Raw genomic sequence first — 16,366 nt, forward strand, 5'->3', positions numbered from 1 at the left:
AGGTCCCCCCTCAGTCTCCTCCACGCTAAAGAGACCCAGCTCCCTCAGCCTTTCCTCATAAGGGGGATGGTTTAAGAGTTTGAACAGAAAATAAACTAAAATAAGGTTTAAAATTGGGTAACTGGGACAGCTTTAAATAAGAGGGTCCAATTGTCATGCATAATACAGTTGGACTCAAGGATCTTAAGGGTCTTTTCCAACCTGATCGGTTCTATGATTCCATAAGGAATTAAGGGCACCTTATTCTGAATAAGAACAAGGCTGAGAGCCCAGACTAAATTAAGATGCTTCTTGTTGGTTAGCTCTACATCTTCAGAAAAAAAACTGGTGTGGCAGCATCAGGTTGTCTCATTCTGAGCTAGAGTACTCAAGTGCAAAATTTCCATGAAAAATTACATATTTTATTTCTAATTTGAAGACATTCTGAGAATTAAATCATGACTGAACAAGAGATTTCTAAAAGCCATAGGATTCTCTTTGGAGAAGGAGCAAAAAAGATTACTTATTTGAAATCCATCATAGCTTATTTGTTTGAGTAAAAATTCTAGTTAAACTTAAAAAAAAATCCCATAATGCCTTACTTAAGAACATAAGACAATGTTAAGTTTTTATGTAGGTAGAATAAAAAATGTATAAACGTTAAAAAGTTACTAAAAGCATGCTACTTTAAAGGGGTGTTAATGATCACTTGGTGACACAATAAACATTTAGAAATAATTTTAAAAATCAGTAATTTTCCATTCACACATGGTTTTCTTCTTATTTAAAAAAGCACTATGTCCCTGATGATTAAAATGAATACTATTTTCTGATACAACAGTATCAGATTTTATATCTCAAATATAATATCCTTGTCTCTCATCCTATGTTATCTCCTTCTTTGATGAATAAAATAATCACCCAACTAGTAACATCACATTTTTTCATTTTGAATTTGAAACCTCTAAATGTATAATGAGAGACTTCAAAATTGCAGAAAGGAGAGTACATGGTTAAAAGTTTTGTATATAATGACAAATTTAAAAAAATCCCAAAATACCATAAAAGCTGTTAAGTGGTATGAAAAAAAATGATAAAAAGAATAAGATATCAGATACACGGCGGAATATGAAAAAAAAAACACAAAACAAACAAATTGAAAGATGTTTTATATTCTGTAATTGAAAAACAAGAACTTAATGACTTGAAAATTTAAGAAATTCATTTTTAATAAAAAAAGTTTGGTTTAAAACGTATGTAATGAAAGACATTGCCAGAAATAGCCAGAATGGTTGCCCAAGTAACAAACACTTGTATGGATTTCAAGAACATTTAGAAATGATGATACACAATGATTTTGGGAGAAAACTTGTAAATCTTCTGTTTCAGAGCTTAGACTCATCCCCACAATCAGAGCAAGATGAAAATCTGCAGACAGATAGGATATCCTACAACAAATCTTACACCTTCCTCCTGAAGCATCTGCTACTGGCCACACTCAGCGATAACAGACCAAATGGATGGTGGATCCAGTTCTTCCTAGAAATCGCCATGTTCCCTACACTAAAAGGGTATTAATTTTTTTCTGATACTACTAATACTACCTGTTATTTGTGTCACAGTTTCCCCACAAAAGTACACAGATTCCAGTGGAAAAAATGCCTATTAATTTGTCATGTAACAAAGGAACAAGGTTACGATAATTTCGTTAACATTTTGTAGATTTTTCAAGTTTCTTTTGAAGCTGCATCTATAAGGATTTTAATGTGGCAGTATAAAAGCTACTGATTAAGATATATTATGCCTGCATAGATGTTACTGCATTTACTTCAAGCTACCTCTTTCAGTCTTTCGATAATAAAGACCAAAATATTTTGACATTTTAACGTTTATCTATAAAAATTCAGCTTGTGAAATTTGTTTTCCCAGCAGCTACATCATGAAGAGCAGGAAGTTGAACAGATGGTTAATTAAAGAATACAGAATTTTTGCATGTACTCCAAGTGTTTTAAAACATACCAATCTAAAAGGTGACCTACAAATGGTTTTTGTAAATGAAAATTATTTACTTGTGTTGAACGACCCACATAAAGGAACACTGAAAAACTCGCTACATTATGATGTCCTTTTTGGCTGTGATATTTAAGCATATTAAATATATTTACCTCTTTCCATAAAGAATAAATCATTCTGACTTGTTCTGGCTCACTATGCATGAAGCGTTCAGGTAACAGTTCACCATCTTGTGGATACATGCAAAATATTGCTTTGAATGTTTGAGGAAAACAATGTTTTTGCTAAGTCACAGCATGCCTAGAAATACATTATTTGGCCTCTTTGGGACACAAAGAGATACATATTGGACTGGGACAGCAGCTACAGAGAGTTCACAGTCATTTCTGACTTAGCAATATGATCTAAGATGTTTCCTTCTGCTGCTGAAACAAATGCGTATGTCTCTGAAACAAAAATCTTATTCTCCTCTCAAGCAGAATCCAAAGCTTTTACCTTTTCCTTGTTCTATTTCTCCAGAATTAGGCTAAGGATAAAAGTTGACAACATTGCTAGAGTTAATGCTTTAGAGCAGATCTGCAACCATATACTGGGAATTGTGGGCTGAGTACCAGAGCAATAAGCATTTACTTGAAAATCCTGGATAACTGCTACAGAAGAAACATGAGTAAAACCAATTCTTTAATTTCTGAAGAAACAGACAAAGGAACATAAGATTTATGCCCAGAATTAAAGAAAATCACCACACATAGCAGCACTAAGTAGTTTCTGAATGTATTTGGTTGAAGTTATGATGTAATCAAGAAGTTGGTTTTATTAGTATGTCCTTTTGCATGGATCTGAGAAACGATAAGCAGTCAATGAAGTACTAACGCTTGAATCTCTCCACACCTTATAAAAATACCTCTAGGTTCTTGTGTCTAACTAAAACTAAAGCCACTTCCAACAAATGCATCATTTGTGATTTATCACATGATTTGTGTCTGAAAAAAATCCAGGTTGCAGAACACAATGCTTGTTCCTGGGGTGATTAGGGCTGTTTCTAACTAATTTAGCTATCTCTGTAGAAACAAGTTGCATTTACAGTTCACCAACTCAGAAAATCAATAGGTTGGTTAAAGTTTTTGTTCCTTGAGGCAGACATACAAAACCTCCAACATCCACTGCTACTGAAAAGCAGCTGGGACCAAGAAAATAAGATCGTTCATTTGCTGGTGGCTCCTCCTGTTTGGATCATAAGTTTGTATCTGGCCTGTTGCTGAACCTGTCCCTTTAACTAGGCTTCGGACATGCTGAGAAGTAAAGCTGTGTGTTTGTGGCACAGGTCCAGTGCTGAAGGAACAATAAATGGGTGAGAAAGCAGGATTGCTGGATTCACACCAAATTACTCAATAGTTCTGTAGACTTGTTAAATTTAATTTGCATGTTGTTGAGATATTATCATCTTTAATGACTTTCTGAGAAGTCATGTATTCCAGGCAGACTTTGGGTAATAACAGTGCATTTTCAGCTTACAAAGTGATAATTTTTACAAGAATTGCTATAGGCAGCAATTCTTCCACAATTTGCCAGCATCCTTCTTTCTTACCAAGTTTCCATGCATCTGCCACTGCAATGGTGTTTTAAATACATAATGGTGTTTATGTGAAAATAACTACAACTGTCCATCTGAGTTCACCGAGTACCTTTCCACTCTCATCAATTGCATAAATCCTTCTTTCAGCTGCTACTGTATGCCTTGATCTCACTTCAGAAGATTATTTGCTACTGTCTTCCTGCAGGAAACACTGTGTGGAGGTTCTGTGAATTGTATCAGACAGGCAAAAGCTGGCACTTGAATAATTTATGTCAGCAGCACATTTTCAGTAAGCAACTTGGCCATCAGTGGCAGAACAGCATCTTAACAAAGATCTAGGTAATAGAGAAGAAGTCTGAAGAAATAATTTTAATTACTCGTCAGTGCCACACAAAATGCAGAGATGTTAACACTGATGCCAGGAGCTAACCCATACTAATATCAGTTCCTTATCACAGGTACTGCATTTAATGCTACTTTTTCCCATTTCTGTAAAATTATTTCCAAGCAACGGATTGACTTCTTATTGTCAACAGCATAAGTTGCTAGGCTGGCATTTGAATTAAAAGATGGAGAAACACAAAGAGAAAAACGAGACTGCTAGTTGACAGAACAGCCATTGTTCAGTCACAGTGGAATATACTGTTCCATCAAAAGGGCCTCTCTGATGAAGCATCATGAAAATATAACTTGATTATCTTTCCCTGACTTTCAAATGCAATATCATATGTGTAAACAGTAACTGAAAAATCTACTGACTACTAGTCCTACAAAAGTGAAGCTTCATACTGTTGGGTCAGAGCTTGCTCACAGCCAAACAGTTTACAGTGTACAAAAAATGAATGCAGTACTGGCAGTGGAGAAGACTGCAAACATACCTGAAAACTAACACTAAAAACTGTAAAACTTCATCTAGAACTTAATTTTTTTTTTTTTATTTCCAAGGTAAGGAAGACAAAATGTTGAGTGTTAGCCACTCCTTGGCTATGCCTAATAGGATACTGTCTTCCAGTGTAAATGTGAGGTTCATAATAACTTCTAAAGCATAGATAAAGTATATTTCTCTTTGATATGCTCTTCAAAGTGAAAACCCTGTTTCCAAAATTAGAAGTTCTAATAGAAAAAAAAAAATCCTTACAAGGGGGTGAAGATAGAAGAAAAGATAGTAATGTGCTATCTTTGGAATTAATATGATCTGATGTGATCTTAATCAGAGATTTCACCTTTTGGAAGAGCTACTGTGCAATACTGCGCATACTGTTACAACAGCAGCACAAATTATGTATACACTTCCTTTTAACAATATTTTTCGAAGTGTTTTACAAAGGATGTTAGGATCATTATCCTGACTAGACTGATAAGAAATCAAGAAGTACACCACTGAAAAAATAACTAACTGAATGTCACCTGACAAGCAAGTGGAAACACAAACTTTCAATTTTCAGTCCTGTACTCTTTTGGCAAGACCACAATGATGCTTTCAAATGCCACTGGCCGACCAAGTGAGTGTTCACAGAATTTATAAAGGCATTGGTTGTGCTTTTTTGACAAGCCTAGCTTGTAGGATCTACTAAATATAACAGCAAGGAGTCATTAGTGACTACTAAAAGGCTCTCCTTTAGCAAAGTCATTCAGTTGTTCATGGCTGGTAGGAGTTCAAAATTCCAGTTTAAAACAGTCTGTCTCTTTTAGACGCCCTTACAGTCTTAGTCTTTCCCAGCTATGACATTTATGATAAGAATAAGAAGGATAGGCAGTGATAGTTTTCTGATGTCTGGTATAGCCGTTCCCCTACGCTTTCACAACACAAGGAAATTCAACATGTAAAATGTAAATATTTCTTCATGACTGTTACCTCCTTAGCCATTTGGTGACACTACTTCTTTAAAAGAAATAGTTTTGAGAAAAGACAACCCAAGTAAATTTTCTGTTGAGAGAAGAAAACGTCCACAAGCTTTACCAGACATGGCATTCGTTGCAAAAACTTCAGCTTTCTCAGAATTACAACAAACAGCTAGTTACTGAACCTAAAGATCTGTGTGCTAGGTAGGGAGTATGTTCTTTGCCTTTACCACCACTTGCCTCCTCCATTAAATAATGTTGTCTGCTTGTCCCAGAAGGCAGCTGCTCTATTGCTATCTAAGTCAAAAGCTGCTCCTGCTACAGAAATTTTCAAGCAGGCCCACAGCTGTCAGATTCTGGTCTCTTTGTAAAACTCAGGCAGCAGAAAGAATTATAATCAGCACAGAAAATCCACCCAAAATGTAATATGTAATATGTTATAGTACATCATCCAACATTAACATATAAATGTGTAATTGTCTGAAATGCAAGCAGTATTTCCACCAAAGAACCATCTCCCATGTACTAGATACATATTAGTGGGCCACTTACTACTTTTTTTCTTTTTCGTAACAGTTCAACAGTATTTTGCTCAAAAAGTTGCAGGGACACTTAAGAGTGTTACTCAGAAACAAGTTTTATTTTTGACATAGGAATGACTCTACCTTTGAACTCAACACATGCAATTTATATTTGTAATTAGAAACTACATTTCGAAACACTGATCAAATAAGACAACTCTGCTGTGTGTGAATGATACACACGCAAACACACACAGAGCATTTATAGGGTTAGATATTACACATAATCACAAAGTATGTTGGAAGGCCAGACTCTGTTACTTTGTCCCGACCTAAACTTCCACTGAAGTCCTTAATACATGATTGCTACAGCAAAGTTTTTATGATTTCCCCTTTTGGATGACAACAGAAACACTAATGTTCTGCACTACCCGCTATCTCTGCTTGTATCTGAACTTCTACTGCAAAAATTCATGTTTTACTGGATTGTTACTACAGTGTTACAAAAGATGAGAATCCATTTGTGTGGGGTTTTTTCTGTACGTTTGCCTTCAAAACATCTTTCTATTGCAGCAAATAATAATGTTCACTGACTCTCTGCACCATCCCCTCCATCCTTTATTACCGAAAAAACAGACTTAATTATTTCTGCCAGTGGTGTAAAAATCTTGAGGACATTGTGTAATCTCCTACCCAACTATGAGCCGTCACACAGAAGAGAATCGTGATGACCTAGCTTTTCTTTAGCAAAGGAAAGCCATCTATACGAGAATAAAAAAATGTTCATTTCTTTTGCTTGAGCACTGGTTTCCTGATTCCTGTTTTTTTTTTTCTCAGCCCATTGAATGTTCAATTCTCATTGTACAATACACTCAAAATACAGGAAGGATACGATCAGTGGCTTGATTTCAAAGATGCGGAACTACACTGAAGTAGATCTGACTGAGTTTAAATGGCCCCAGGGCACCTGATCGCCTTGGGATGGATTTACAGATCCGGCTATTTAAGCAAACGATATAACTTTGAATGTATAAAACCATCCCACAAGTCCTTGCTTGTTAAAAGATTCAGAGGCATACATGATATTTCTACAGCTGCTTAAAATGTCAGAAGTACATTCATTTCAACTAATTTTGCTTAAAATCAAACAGTTTTGCAGTCATTCATTACTAACCTGGCTGATAAAGTCGGAGAAATGACAATAGAGGTAAAAATCTCCACCATAGCCATTTTACAAAGATCAGCTGCAGATCCTAGGAAAGAAAGTGATCTGCTTTTAATTTAAAGCACGCAAAGGGAAAATGTTCTTCTTGGAACTATGGCATAGGAATGAAAAACATCTGAAGATTCTGAATTATAAGAATTTGCAAAACTAGTAGATTCAATTCATGTAATATGTGAAACAGATCATAAGATTAATAAATAACAAATTAAATAATTATATGTTAATTAAACCCAGAAAACAATAATATGAAATTATGTGTTAATTAAAGGTGAATTCGTTAGTCATGGCCATGAGCTGAAAAACTGCTTTTTATAAAAAACATCTGGAATTATCTAACTCTAAATTGGAATTAAAATTTACCTCTAAATCAATTAAAACTTAATGTCACAAAAGGTTAGAATATTGTTTCAGCACTACATTTCCATTTGGAAACTTAATTTTATGCTTTTTCATATTTCCATGTGTATGTAATGTATATTCATTACACGAGTGTTAAGAGCAGTGGTGCATAAAACAGTGTCATGTTACATAATAGATTATGCATTTCTGGTGGTCAAGAGGCAAAATGATGGTCCAGGCCTTCAGTTTGGTGAAGGGGTCTGTTCTGAACAATGCGACAGGGGTTTAATACATTTTACATAAAGATGTATCAGATAAAATATAGAACCAATCTTTTAAGTAAGGATTGGAAACCATAATTCTCCTTGTCCCATCAGATATCCAAAATGTACTAGATTGTAGACATCTTCCTTTTCGCATCCCCTAACTCAATGAATTTTGAATTCTTTCTTCCAAATGGTTCAACTTTCAGAGTAGGGATAAAGAACAGCGAGGTAGGCAAATGGTAAGGGTACTCTGCTGGGAGGTAATCATAGATTCATAGAATCACAGAACATCTCAAGTTGAAAGGGAGCCGTAAGAATCATCGAGTCCAACGCCCTATTCCTTGCAGCACTACCTAAAACTAAATCATATGACTGGGAGCGTCATCCAAACGCTTCTTGAACTCTGACAGGCTTGGTGCCGTGATCACCTCCCTGGGGAGCCTGTTCCAGTGACCAACAATCCTCTCAGTGAAAAACCTCTTCCTAATGCCCAGTCTGAACTTCCCCAGACAAAGCTTCATTCCATCTCCTTGTGTCCTATCATTGGTCACCAGAGAGAGGAGATCAGCGACTTCCCTTCTGCTGTCCCCCTAGAGGAAGTTGTAGACTGCAATGAGGTCACCTGTCAGCCTTCACTTCTCCAAGCTGAACAAACTAAACAATCTCAGCTGCTCCTCTTAAGTCTTGCCCTTGAGACCTTTCACCATCTTGGTTGCCCTCCTCTGGACACACTCTAATAGTTTGATGTACTTCTTATATTGAGGTGCCCAAAACTGTACGCAGTGCTCGAGGTGGGGCTGCACCAATGTAGTGTTGAGTCGGACAACCATCTCTCTGGACCAGCTAGCTAATCTGTACTTGATGCACCCCAGGGCACAGTTGACCTTTCTGGCTAAAAGAAAACATCCAAGAGATTGAGGAGATAGATTTAACACCTCTACTTTCTTCATGGTTTCCTATGACAAACTGCCTCCTCTGAAACTCATACCAAGACTGTTTTACTCATTAATCATATCAAGTGCAGATCCACAGCTGATTATTGAGATGGCTGTCTAATTGCAAATTTAGCCTCAAATACCTATCCTGTTTTCCTGTTCAAATGGTGTGTCAAACTGATTCAATACAATCCAAAAAGGGACACATTGATACAAAAAGTAAGAAAGATTGTTTCAGCAAAGGTCAGATAAATATCTTTTTAGTGATTTTGAGAATAAAATTATATAATTGAGCATTAAGTCCATCACAATACATATGTTCTGCATGAATTCTTCATGAAACAATGAGAAGTAGTAAAATACAAAAGAACTATCAAAATATTTTTTTTTCCTAAGAGATGATTTTTAGAGATATGCTATTTTAAATATTTTAAAAGAAAATAATTATATCCTTCTGGTTGATTTTGCCATCATTATAAAAAGATAATAAAAAATAAAATAAATGGTTTGCTCTATGCAGTTAAGTAGAGTAGAATTATAACTGTAGCATATTATGCTGTACATTGATAAAGGCTACTGTGACTGGGAAATATTTTAAGAGAAAAAACACTATGAAAGAACTGTGGGAAATCCAGTAGTAGTAAATCAAAGTTGGAACTCTACATTCCTCTCAATGTTGTCATGCATCAGAAGTCTTCCGCTATCAGTTGCTGCTACCATAACCAAAACATAAACTGCTTAAATTAGACTATTAGATGTAATTACAAACCACATGCATTAAATACAGTTTAGTACACTAACTGTGATAAAATATTTTAGCATAATTTAGAAAGTTCTTGTAGTCTTAAAATATTATCTCATAGCTGAAATCTTGAAATAAAAAAAATCGTTGTAGTCTAGAATGAAAATTTTTATAAAATTTGGCAATACTGACTATTTTAGAGTTTTTAATCCTTGCTTCATCACACCTTCTAATATTACATGTTTTGAATAACAGTTACACTACTTTTCCTCGGATTTGTCCTCCAGTATTATTTGAACCAACAACGAAATACGATAATCTTCTTATTGTAGGTACATATAAGCGAGTGTTTTGTGGACAGTCCTGTGACAGCTTTACCTCAGCTCCAAGCTCCTTGGACAGATGGACATAAGCAAGTGCTGCTCAGAAGGCCGTGTAGCTTTATTAATGCTACACTGTACACTCAGCAGGACTCGCTGTATGAGCTCTAGCATCGTGCCTTCAACTGGAGAGGGCCGCTGGCCAGCTGGATGGAAACCCAGGTAAACTGAACACAAGTCTCTGGAGAAGGTTGTACAGGCAAGCCCAGTGCTACAAATGTACAAGCTTTGCTGCAGATTTTATAAGGAGACTTTAAAATTCTACATTTGAGAGCTTAATACAGTAAGGCAGCACCACTTCAGCACAACTACTATTCAGGCAACAAGATATGTATTAGAATTCTAGATCTGTACATATCCTGGCAGAGAAAGTACTTAAATTCAGTTACTAATTATAAGGAGTGTCAAACATGACATAAATACTTGAGTCTTTTTTAAAAAGGAACCTTAAAATGAATAGTATTTGGAGAGGAAAAAAACAATGATCTTTCAACAGGATAATTCAAGTCATTTTAAAAAGCACCCCATCACCATGTCTAGAAAGCACTTTTTACTTTCTTGTAGATTGCATGCTTCCAATATAACTTAATGAAAACCCTGTCAGCATCATCCAGTTAAAGAAATAACTCTTCCAAGGGGCAGCTTGGTAGGAGGGATCTCAGCTTTGGACTGCCAGCTCAGTTTTGATTTTTTTCTATAGTTAGCTAAATTCTGTACAGACTGAGCCCCAAGCGATTAAAACAGAGTAGCTAATGCGTCGGATTAACTAACGTTTGAGCACTTAATGCTGATCTTTACATTTCCAGCCTATATGGCAAATTTGCAATGTATTCCTGTGAAAAAACACCTTTATTCCTGACCTTCAAAGAATTAAGTTTGAATGTTCCTTACAAAGAATGAGTTGGGTTACAAAACTAATAATAATAATAACGCACAGTTCTTGTAATATTGTATATTTCTTAAACTAAAGCTATCTGACAAAATAAAAGTCAGAATTGGTACACAGCAAAAATAACAGAAAACTCTTTTGGGGTAACAAAAAGAAAACAGAAAGGAAAATGTTTTAAGACAATGATACACCTGAAGAACACAATTCTAGATATTTTCTCTATACATACTTTGTATCTATACCTATATTTAACTACAGCTGAGCACTATAGTGTATTAGAACATTGTGTTTTATGATGGTTTACCGGCAATTTCCAAGGTAGATAGAATCATAGAATCATAGAATGGTTAGGGCTGGAAGGGACCTTCAAAGGTCATCTAGTCCAACCCCCCTGCAAGCAACAGGGATATCTCCTACTAGATCAGGTTGCTCAGTGCCTTGTCCAACCTGGCCTTGAACGTCTCCAGGGATGGAGCATCCACCACCTCTCTGGGCAACCTGTTCCAGTGTTCTACCACTCTCATAGTAAAAATTTTTTCCTAATATCCAACCTGAACCTACCTCCCTCTATTTTAAAACCATTACCCTTGTCCTATCATAACTGGCCATCCTGAACAGCCTCTCCCCATCTTTCCTGTAGGCCCCCTTGAGGTACTGGAAGACCGCTATAAGGTCACCCCGGAGCCTCCTCTTCTCCAGGCTGAACAGCCCCAACTCTTTCAGCCTGTCCTCATAGGAAAGGTGCTCCAGCCCTCTTATCATCTTCGTGGCCCTCCTCTGGACCCTCTCCAACTGGTCCATGTCCTTCTTATGTTGGGGACTCCAGAACTGGACGCAGTACTCCAAGGAGGTCTCACGAGGGCAGAGTAGAGGGGGAGAATCACCTCCCTCGACCTGCTGGCCACGCTCCTCTTGATGCAGCCAGGACGCGGTTGGCCTTCTGGGCCGCAAGAGCACATTGCCGGCTCATATTGAGCTTCTCGTCCACCAGTACTCCCAAGTCCTTCTCCTCAGGGCTGCTCTCGATCCAATCACCACCCAGTCTGTATTTATGCCTGGGATTGCCACGACCCAGATGTAGGACCTTGCATTTGGCCTGGTTAAACTTCATGAGGTTGGTACGGGCCCACCTCTCCAGCCTGTCAAGGTCCCTCTGGATGGCATCCCTCCCTTCCAGCGTGTCGACGGCACCACACAGCTTGGTGTCATCGGCGAACTTGCTGAGGGTGCACTCCATGCCACTGTCCACGTCACCGACAAAGATGTTGAAGAGGGCCGGGCCCAACACGGACCCCTGAGGGACGCCACTCGTGACCGGTCTCCACTTGGACATTGAGCCGTTGACCACTACTCTCTGAGTGCGGCCATTGAGCCAATTCCTTATCCACCGAGTGGTCCATCCATCAAACCCATGACTCTCTAATTTAGAGAGAAGAATGTCGTGCGGGACAGTGTCAAAAGCTTTGCACAAGTCCAGGTAGATGACATCCATTGGTCGACCCTTGTCCACCGATGCTGTCACCCCATCGTAAAAGGCCACCAAGTTGGTCAGGCACGATCTGCCTTTGGTGAAGCCATGTTGGCTGTCACCCACCACCTCCTTGCTCTCCAGGTGCCTTAGCATGGTTCCCAGGAGAATCTGCTCCATGACCTTGCCAGGCACAGAGGTGAGGCTGACCGGTCTGTAGTTGCCCGGGTCCTCCTTGTTCCCCTTTTTAAAAATGGGGGTTATGTTCCCTCTCTTCCAGTCATCGGGGACCTCGCCAGACCGCCACGACTTCTCGAATACAATAGCCAGTGCTTGGCAACTTCATCCGCCAGTTCCTTCAGGACCCGCGGATGGATCTCATCAGGTCCCATGGACTTGTGCACCTTCAAGTTCCTCAGATGTTCTCGAACCTGCTCTTCAAGTACAGTGGGCGGTGGTTCATCCTCACAGTCCCTGCTAGTTCTTTCCACAGCTTGGGTGGTAAGACAAGAGGCTTTACCATTGAAGACTGAGGCAAAAATTCATTGAGTACCTCAGCCTTCTCTATGTCCCGGGTAACCAGAGCACCAGTATCCTTCCGGAGGGGGCCTACATTCTCTTTGGACTTCCTTTTGTCCCTACATACCTATAGAAGCATTTCTTGTTGCTTTTTATATCCCTTGCCAAATTCAATTCCTTCAGGGCTTTAGCCTTCCTCACCTGATCCCTGGTCACTCGTACAGCTTCTCTATATTCCTCCCAGGCTATCTGTCTCCGCTTCCACCCTCTGTAGGCTAACCTCTTTATTTTCAGTTGGTCCAGGAGCTCCTTGCTCATCCACGCCGGCCTCCTGGTCTTTTTGCCCGACTTGTTCTTCGTCGGGATGCACCTCTGCTGAGCTTGGAGAAGGTGCTCCTTGAATGTGGACCAACTTTCCTGGGCCCCTTGTCCCTCCAGGGCCACCTCCCACGGCACTTTGCCCATCAGGTGCTTCAAGAGGCCGAAGTCCGCCTTCTTGAAGTCTAGGGTACAGAGCTTGCTGAATGGTTTCCTTGCTGCCCCATGGATCTTGAACTCCACTGTGTCGTGGTCACTGCAGCCAAGGCTGTCCTTAAGTTTCACATCGCCCACCAGTCCCTCCCTGTTGGTGAGCACAAGGTCAAGCATGGCACCCCTCCTTGTCGGCTCCTCTATCACCTGCAGGAGGAAGTTGTCATCCACGCATTCCAGGAACCTCCTGGACTGCCTGTGCCCTGCCGTATTGTCTCTCCGACAGATGTCAGGGTGGTTGAAGTCCCCCATGAGGACCAGGGCTTGTGACCGCGAGGCTGCTCCTATCTGGCTATAAAGCACCTCATCTGCTCTGTCCTCCTGGCCAGGTGGCCTGTAACAGACTCCTACCGTAACATCCCCTATCCGTCCCCGTCCTCTAATCTTAACCCATAAGCTCTCTGTCAGCTCCTCCTCCGACTCCAGGTGAAGCTCCACGCACTCCAGCCGGTTGCTAACGTAGAGAGCAACACCCCCTCCTCGTCTCCCCTTCCTGTCCTTTCTAAAAAGCTTATACCCCTCCATGTTGACACTCCAGTCATAGGAGTCGTCCCACCACGTCTCCGTGATGCCAATAAGGTCGTAGCCCTGCTCATGTACACGCATCTCTAGTTCATCCTGTTTATTTCCCATGCTGCGTGCGTTGGTGTACATACACTTTAGCTGGGCTCCCGACAAAGCCGACTCGCTGGCTGGAGTGACAGGGGTTCTCTTGGGTGGCAGCATAAGTTCATTTGAACATACCTGTGATCCTTCCTCAGCCTCTGGACCCTCGGTGCTGGCACTGGCGCCATGCTGACAGCAGTAGGCTGAACTGTGCTCCCCCTCCCCCAGCAATACTAGTTTAAAGCTCTATGCACAAGTCTGGCAAGCCTTTGTCCAAGCACCTTCTTCCCTTTCTCGGTTAGGTGCACGCCATCTGCCCCTAGGAACCCAGGCTTCTCAAAATTTACCCCATGGTCAAAATACCCAAAGCCCTGGCTGTAGCACCAGTCCCTGAGCCATGAGTTAACCTGCCAGATACGTTTGGCCCTTGCAGGTCCCTGCCCCTCGACTGGAAGCACTGATGAGAACACTATCTGAATACATCATTTAAACTTCTCTTTTATAGTAGGACTCATGCCTCAGTAGTCTACTCTAGTAGACTCCTAGAATATTCATTCTTTTGAGATTATAAGAGTTGTTGTCACTAAAGCCAAGCACAGACAAAGAGATAAGTAGGAAGGTAGGCAGGTGGTTTTTTACCTTGAACAACAAAATTGACAGCCTGCCTCTCTGCTTGAGTGCGTAGTTTGTAATCCTGTGCATTGATATTAGCCAGTGGTCTCTTACGTCCCATCATGGAAACTACATAACCTTGTAGGATTTAAACAGAAATTAGTATTCTTAGAGTGATTAAAATTAAATTTCAAAAATTCTTCTTGAAGATAATATAGATTTTATAATTGTGGGCTGCCTGAGTCATTCTGATATTTTGCCCTCTGAAAACAGTCAGAGCTTCTCTTATTTAAATCTTAAATGCTTATTGTATTTTTGGTCTAAGAATTATTTCATTCAGAGAATTGGTACATGTTATACAAGGAAAACTTGTGTTTACTAAAGCTGTATTTTCCTTAGGAACGTCTACTGCTATACCAGCGAGCTCTCTCTGTGAGTAATGAAACCATAAAACCCTAGCAGAATTAGCTATTTATTAGCAGCCCCTATTAGGGCTTTCCATGCAATGAAGAGTTTACTTGGGAATAGCAAGGAAAAATGAATTTGCAGAGCGATTAAATCATCTATTACTATTTCCCAAAAATATCAAATAGTTTTTTGGGGAAAAACAAAGTTTGAACTTTTTCCATTTTTTTACGTGACATTTTCATGTTCCTTCATGGCCAAACTTCCTCAGCTCTGGTGTGGTGGGGATTTTTAGTTTAAAAGAAACATGAAAGTACAAATAAAGCTTTATGTTAGGCCTAATGATGTATTTTGCCAAAATAACTGTTTTGGAGAGCAAGTGAGAGGAGTTGACAGCGGAAAAGAGATGTGAGGATCCTCTTATCAAAATAACACACACAAAACGTTATATCAGCTTATCTTCAAAATTGAACTTCTTAAGGAAAATGAAAAATCATCCATGTTAAAAACATATCTTCATAAAATCTTTTGTTATACTTCTGATCACCTTGACTATCCATGAACTGTCACTAGATTCCATGGAAGTTCAGACAACCACAGAGTTTCATATCCTCTTTGGCAACCAAGATATGCAAGCACACGTGGCAAGGAAACTTCTCCAAACACAAAGTTATGACCCTACTATGGACAACACATACCCAGATCTATGTGCAGAGGGTGAAGATGCTTGTGCTGAATTAGTATGTCTTTCTGCAAATTAGTGTATTTCCAAGAGTGCTGATACCAAAAGTATCAGTTTTGGAAAAGTTGCTGAATTATCTGGAGGTTAGGCTATTCTTTGGCAAACCAGTCTTTCCAATTTAACTGAGATTTTCCATGAAGATCAGTATCTATAGATGGAACTCTTGAACATTGAATTCTCAGGGAAAAACAGTTTTACTGTAATATCCTTATTCCTTTGTGGTGTGTTTCCACAACGGAATCACCCTTGCAATACCCACAGCTGATTAGCATCCCCAAACAAATACCATCTTTCATATGATAGTGGCAGAGTATGCGACTGTGGTCAAAGATTAATCTGCAAATACATATTTGAATGAGGTCTTAATGTAGTCTTTTTAATATGTTGATAATTTCATCAAATAACAGCAACAAGTTAATAACACATACACTCATATAAATGAAGGTTATTCATCTACTTATTATGTCTACATGGAGTATCAGACATTCGTAACACCTAAATAATAGTGGGCAGGTGCTCTTCACCTTTGAACTGCAGATAAATAAAAAGAAGTTACCTTATAATGAGCTCATTAAGTTGGAATGATTTTGTTGGAAAGTTGGAACTTGAGGTGAATCAACAAGAAAAATGTTAAATAATGTTGACCTGCTACATGTTTTGAGCTTGTGCAACCAAACCAGATTGTTCTTCTACCATTAACAGCTTAAAAAATGGTTGATAGATGGGAGTGAGAGGAGGAGTAAGTCCTAATTAGACAAGTGTGTTTCGATGACAAT

General features: G+C 39.2%; 1 protein-coding gene across 1 annotated transcript in view; it reads right to left on the reverse strand.

The window, feature by feature from the left end:
* Positions 1 to 16,366, reverse strand: part of POLN (DNA polymerase nu) — a 103,531-nt gene that overhangs the window by 16,435 nt on the left and 70,730 nt on the right. The window contains exons 20-21 of the mRNA XM_086611734.1: positions 14,471 to 14,581; positions 7,106 to 7,184 (exon numbers count right to left, since the gene is read on the reverse strand). Of these exons, the coding sequence (XP_086467860.1) occupies positions 7,106 to 7,184; positions 14,471 to 14,581 (190 nt within the window). The remainder of the gene's footprint in view (positions 1 to 7,105; positions 7,185 to 14,470; positions 14,582 to 16,366) is intronic.

Source organism: Tauraco erythrolophus, chromosome 5, assembly GCF_009769465.1.
Source record: "Tauraco erythrolophus isolate bTauEry1 chromosome 5, bTauEry1.pri, whole genome shotgun sequence".
Taxonomy (NCBI): domain Eukaryota; kingdom Metazoa; phylum Chordata; class Aves; order Musophagiformes; family Musophagidae; genus Tauraco; species Tauraco erythrolophus.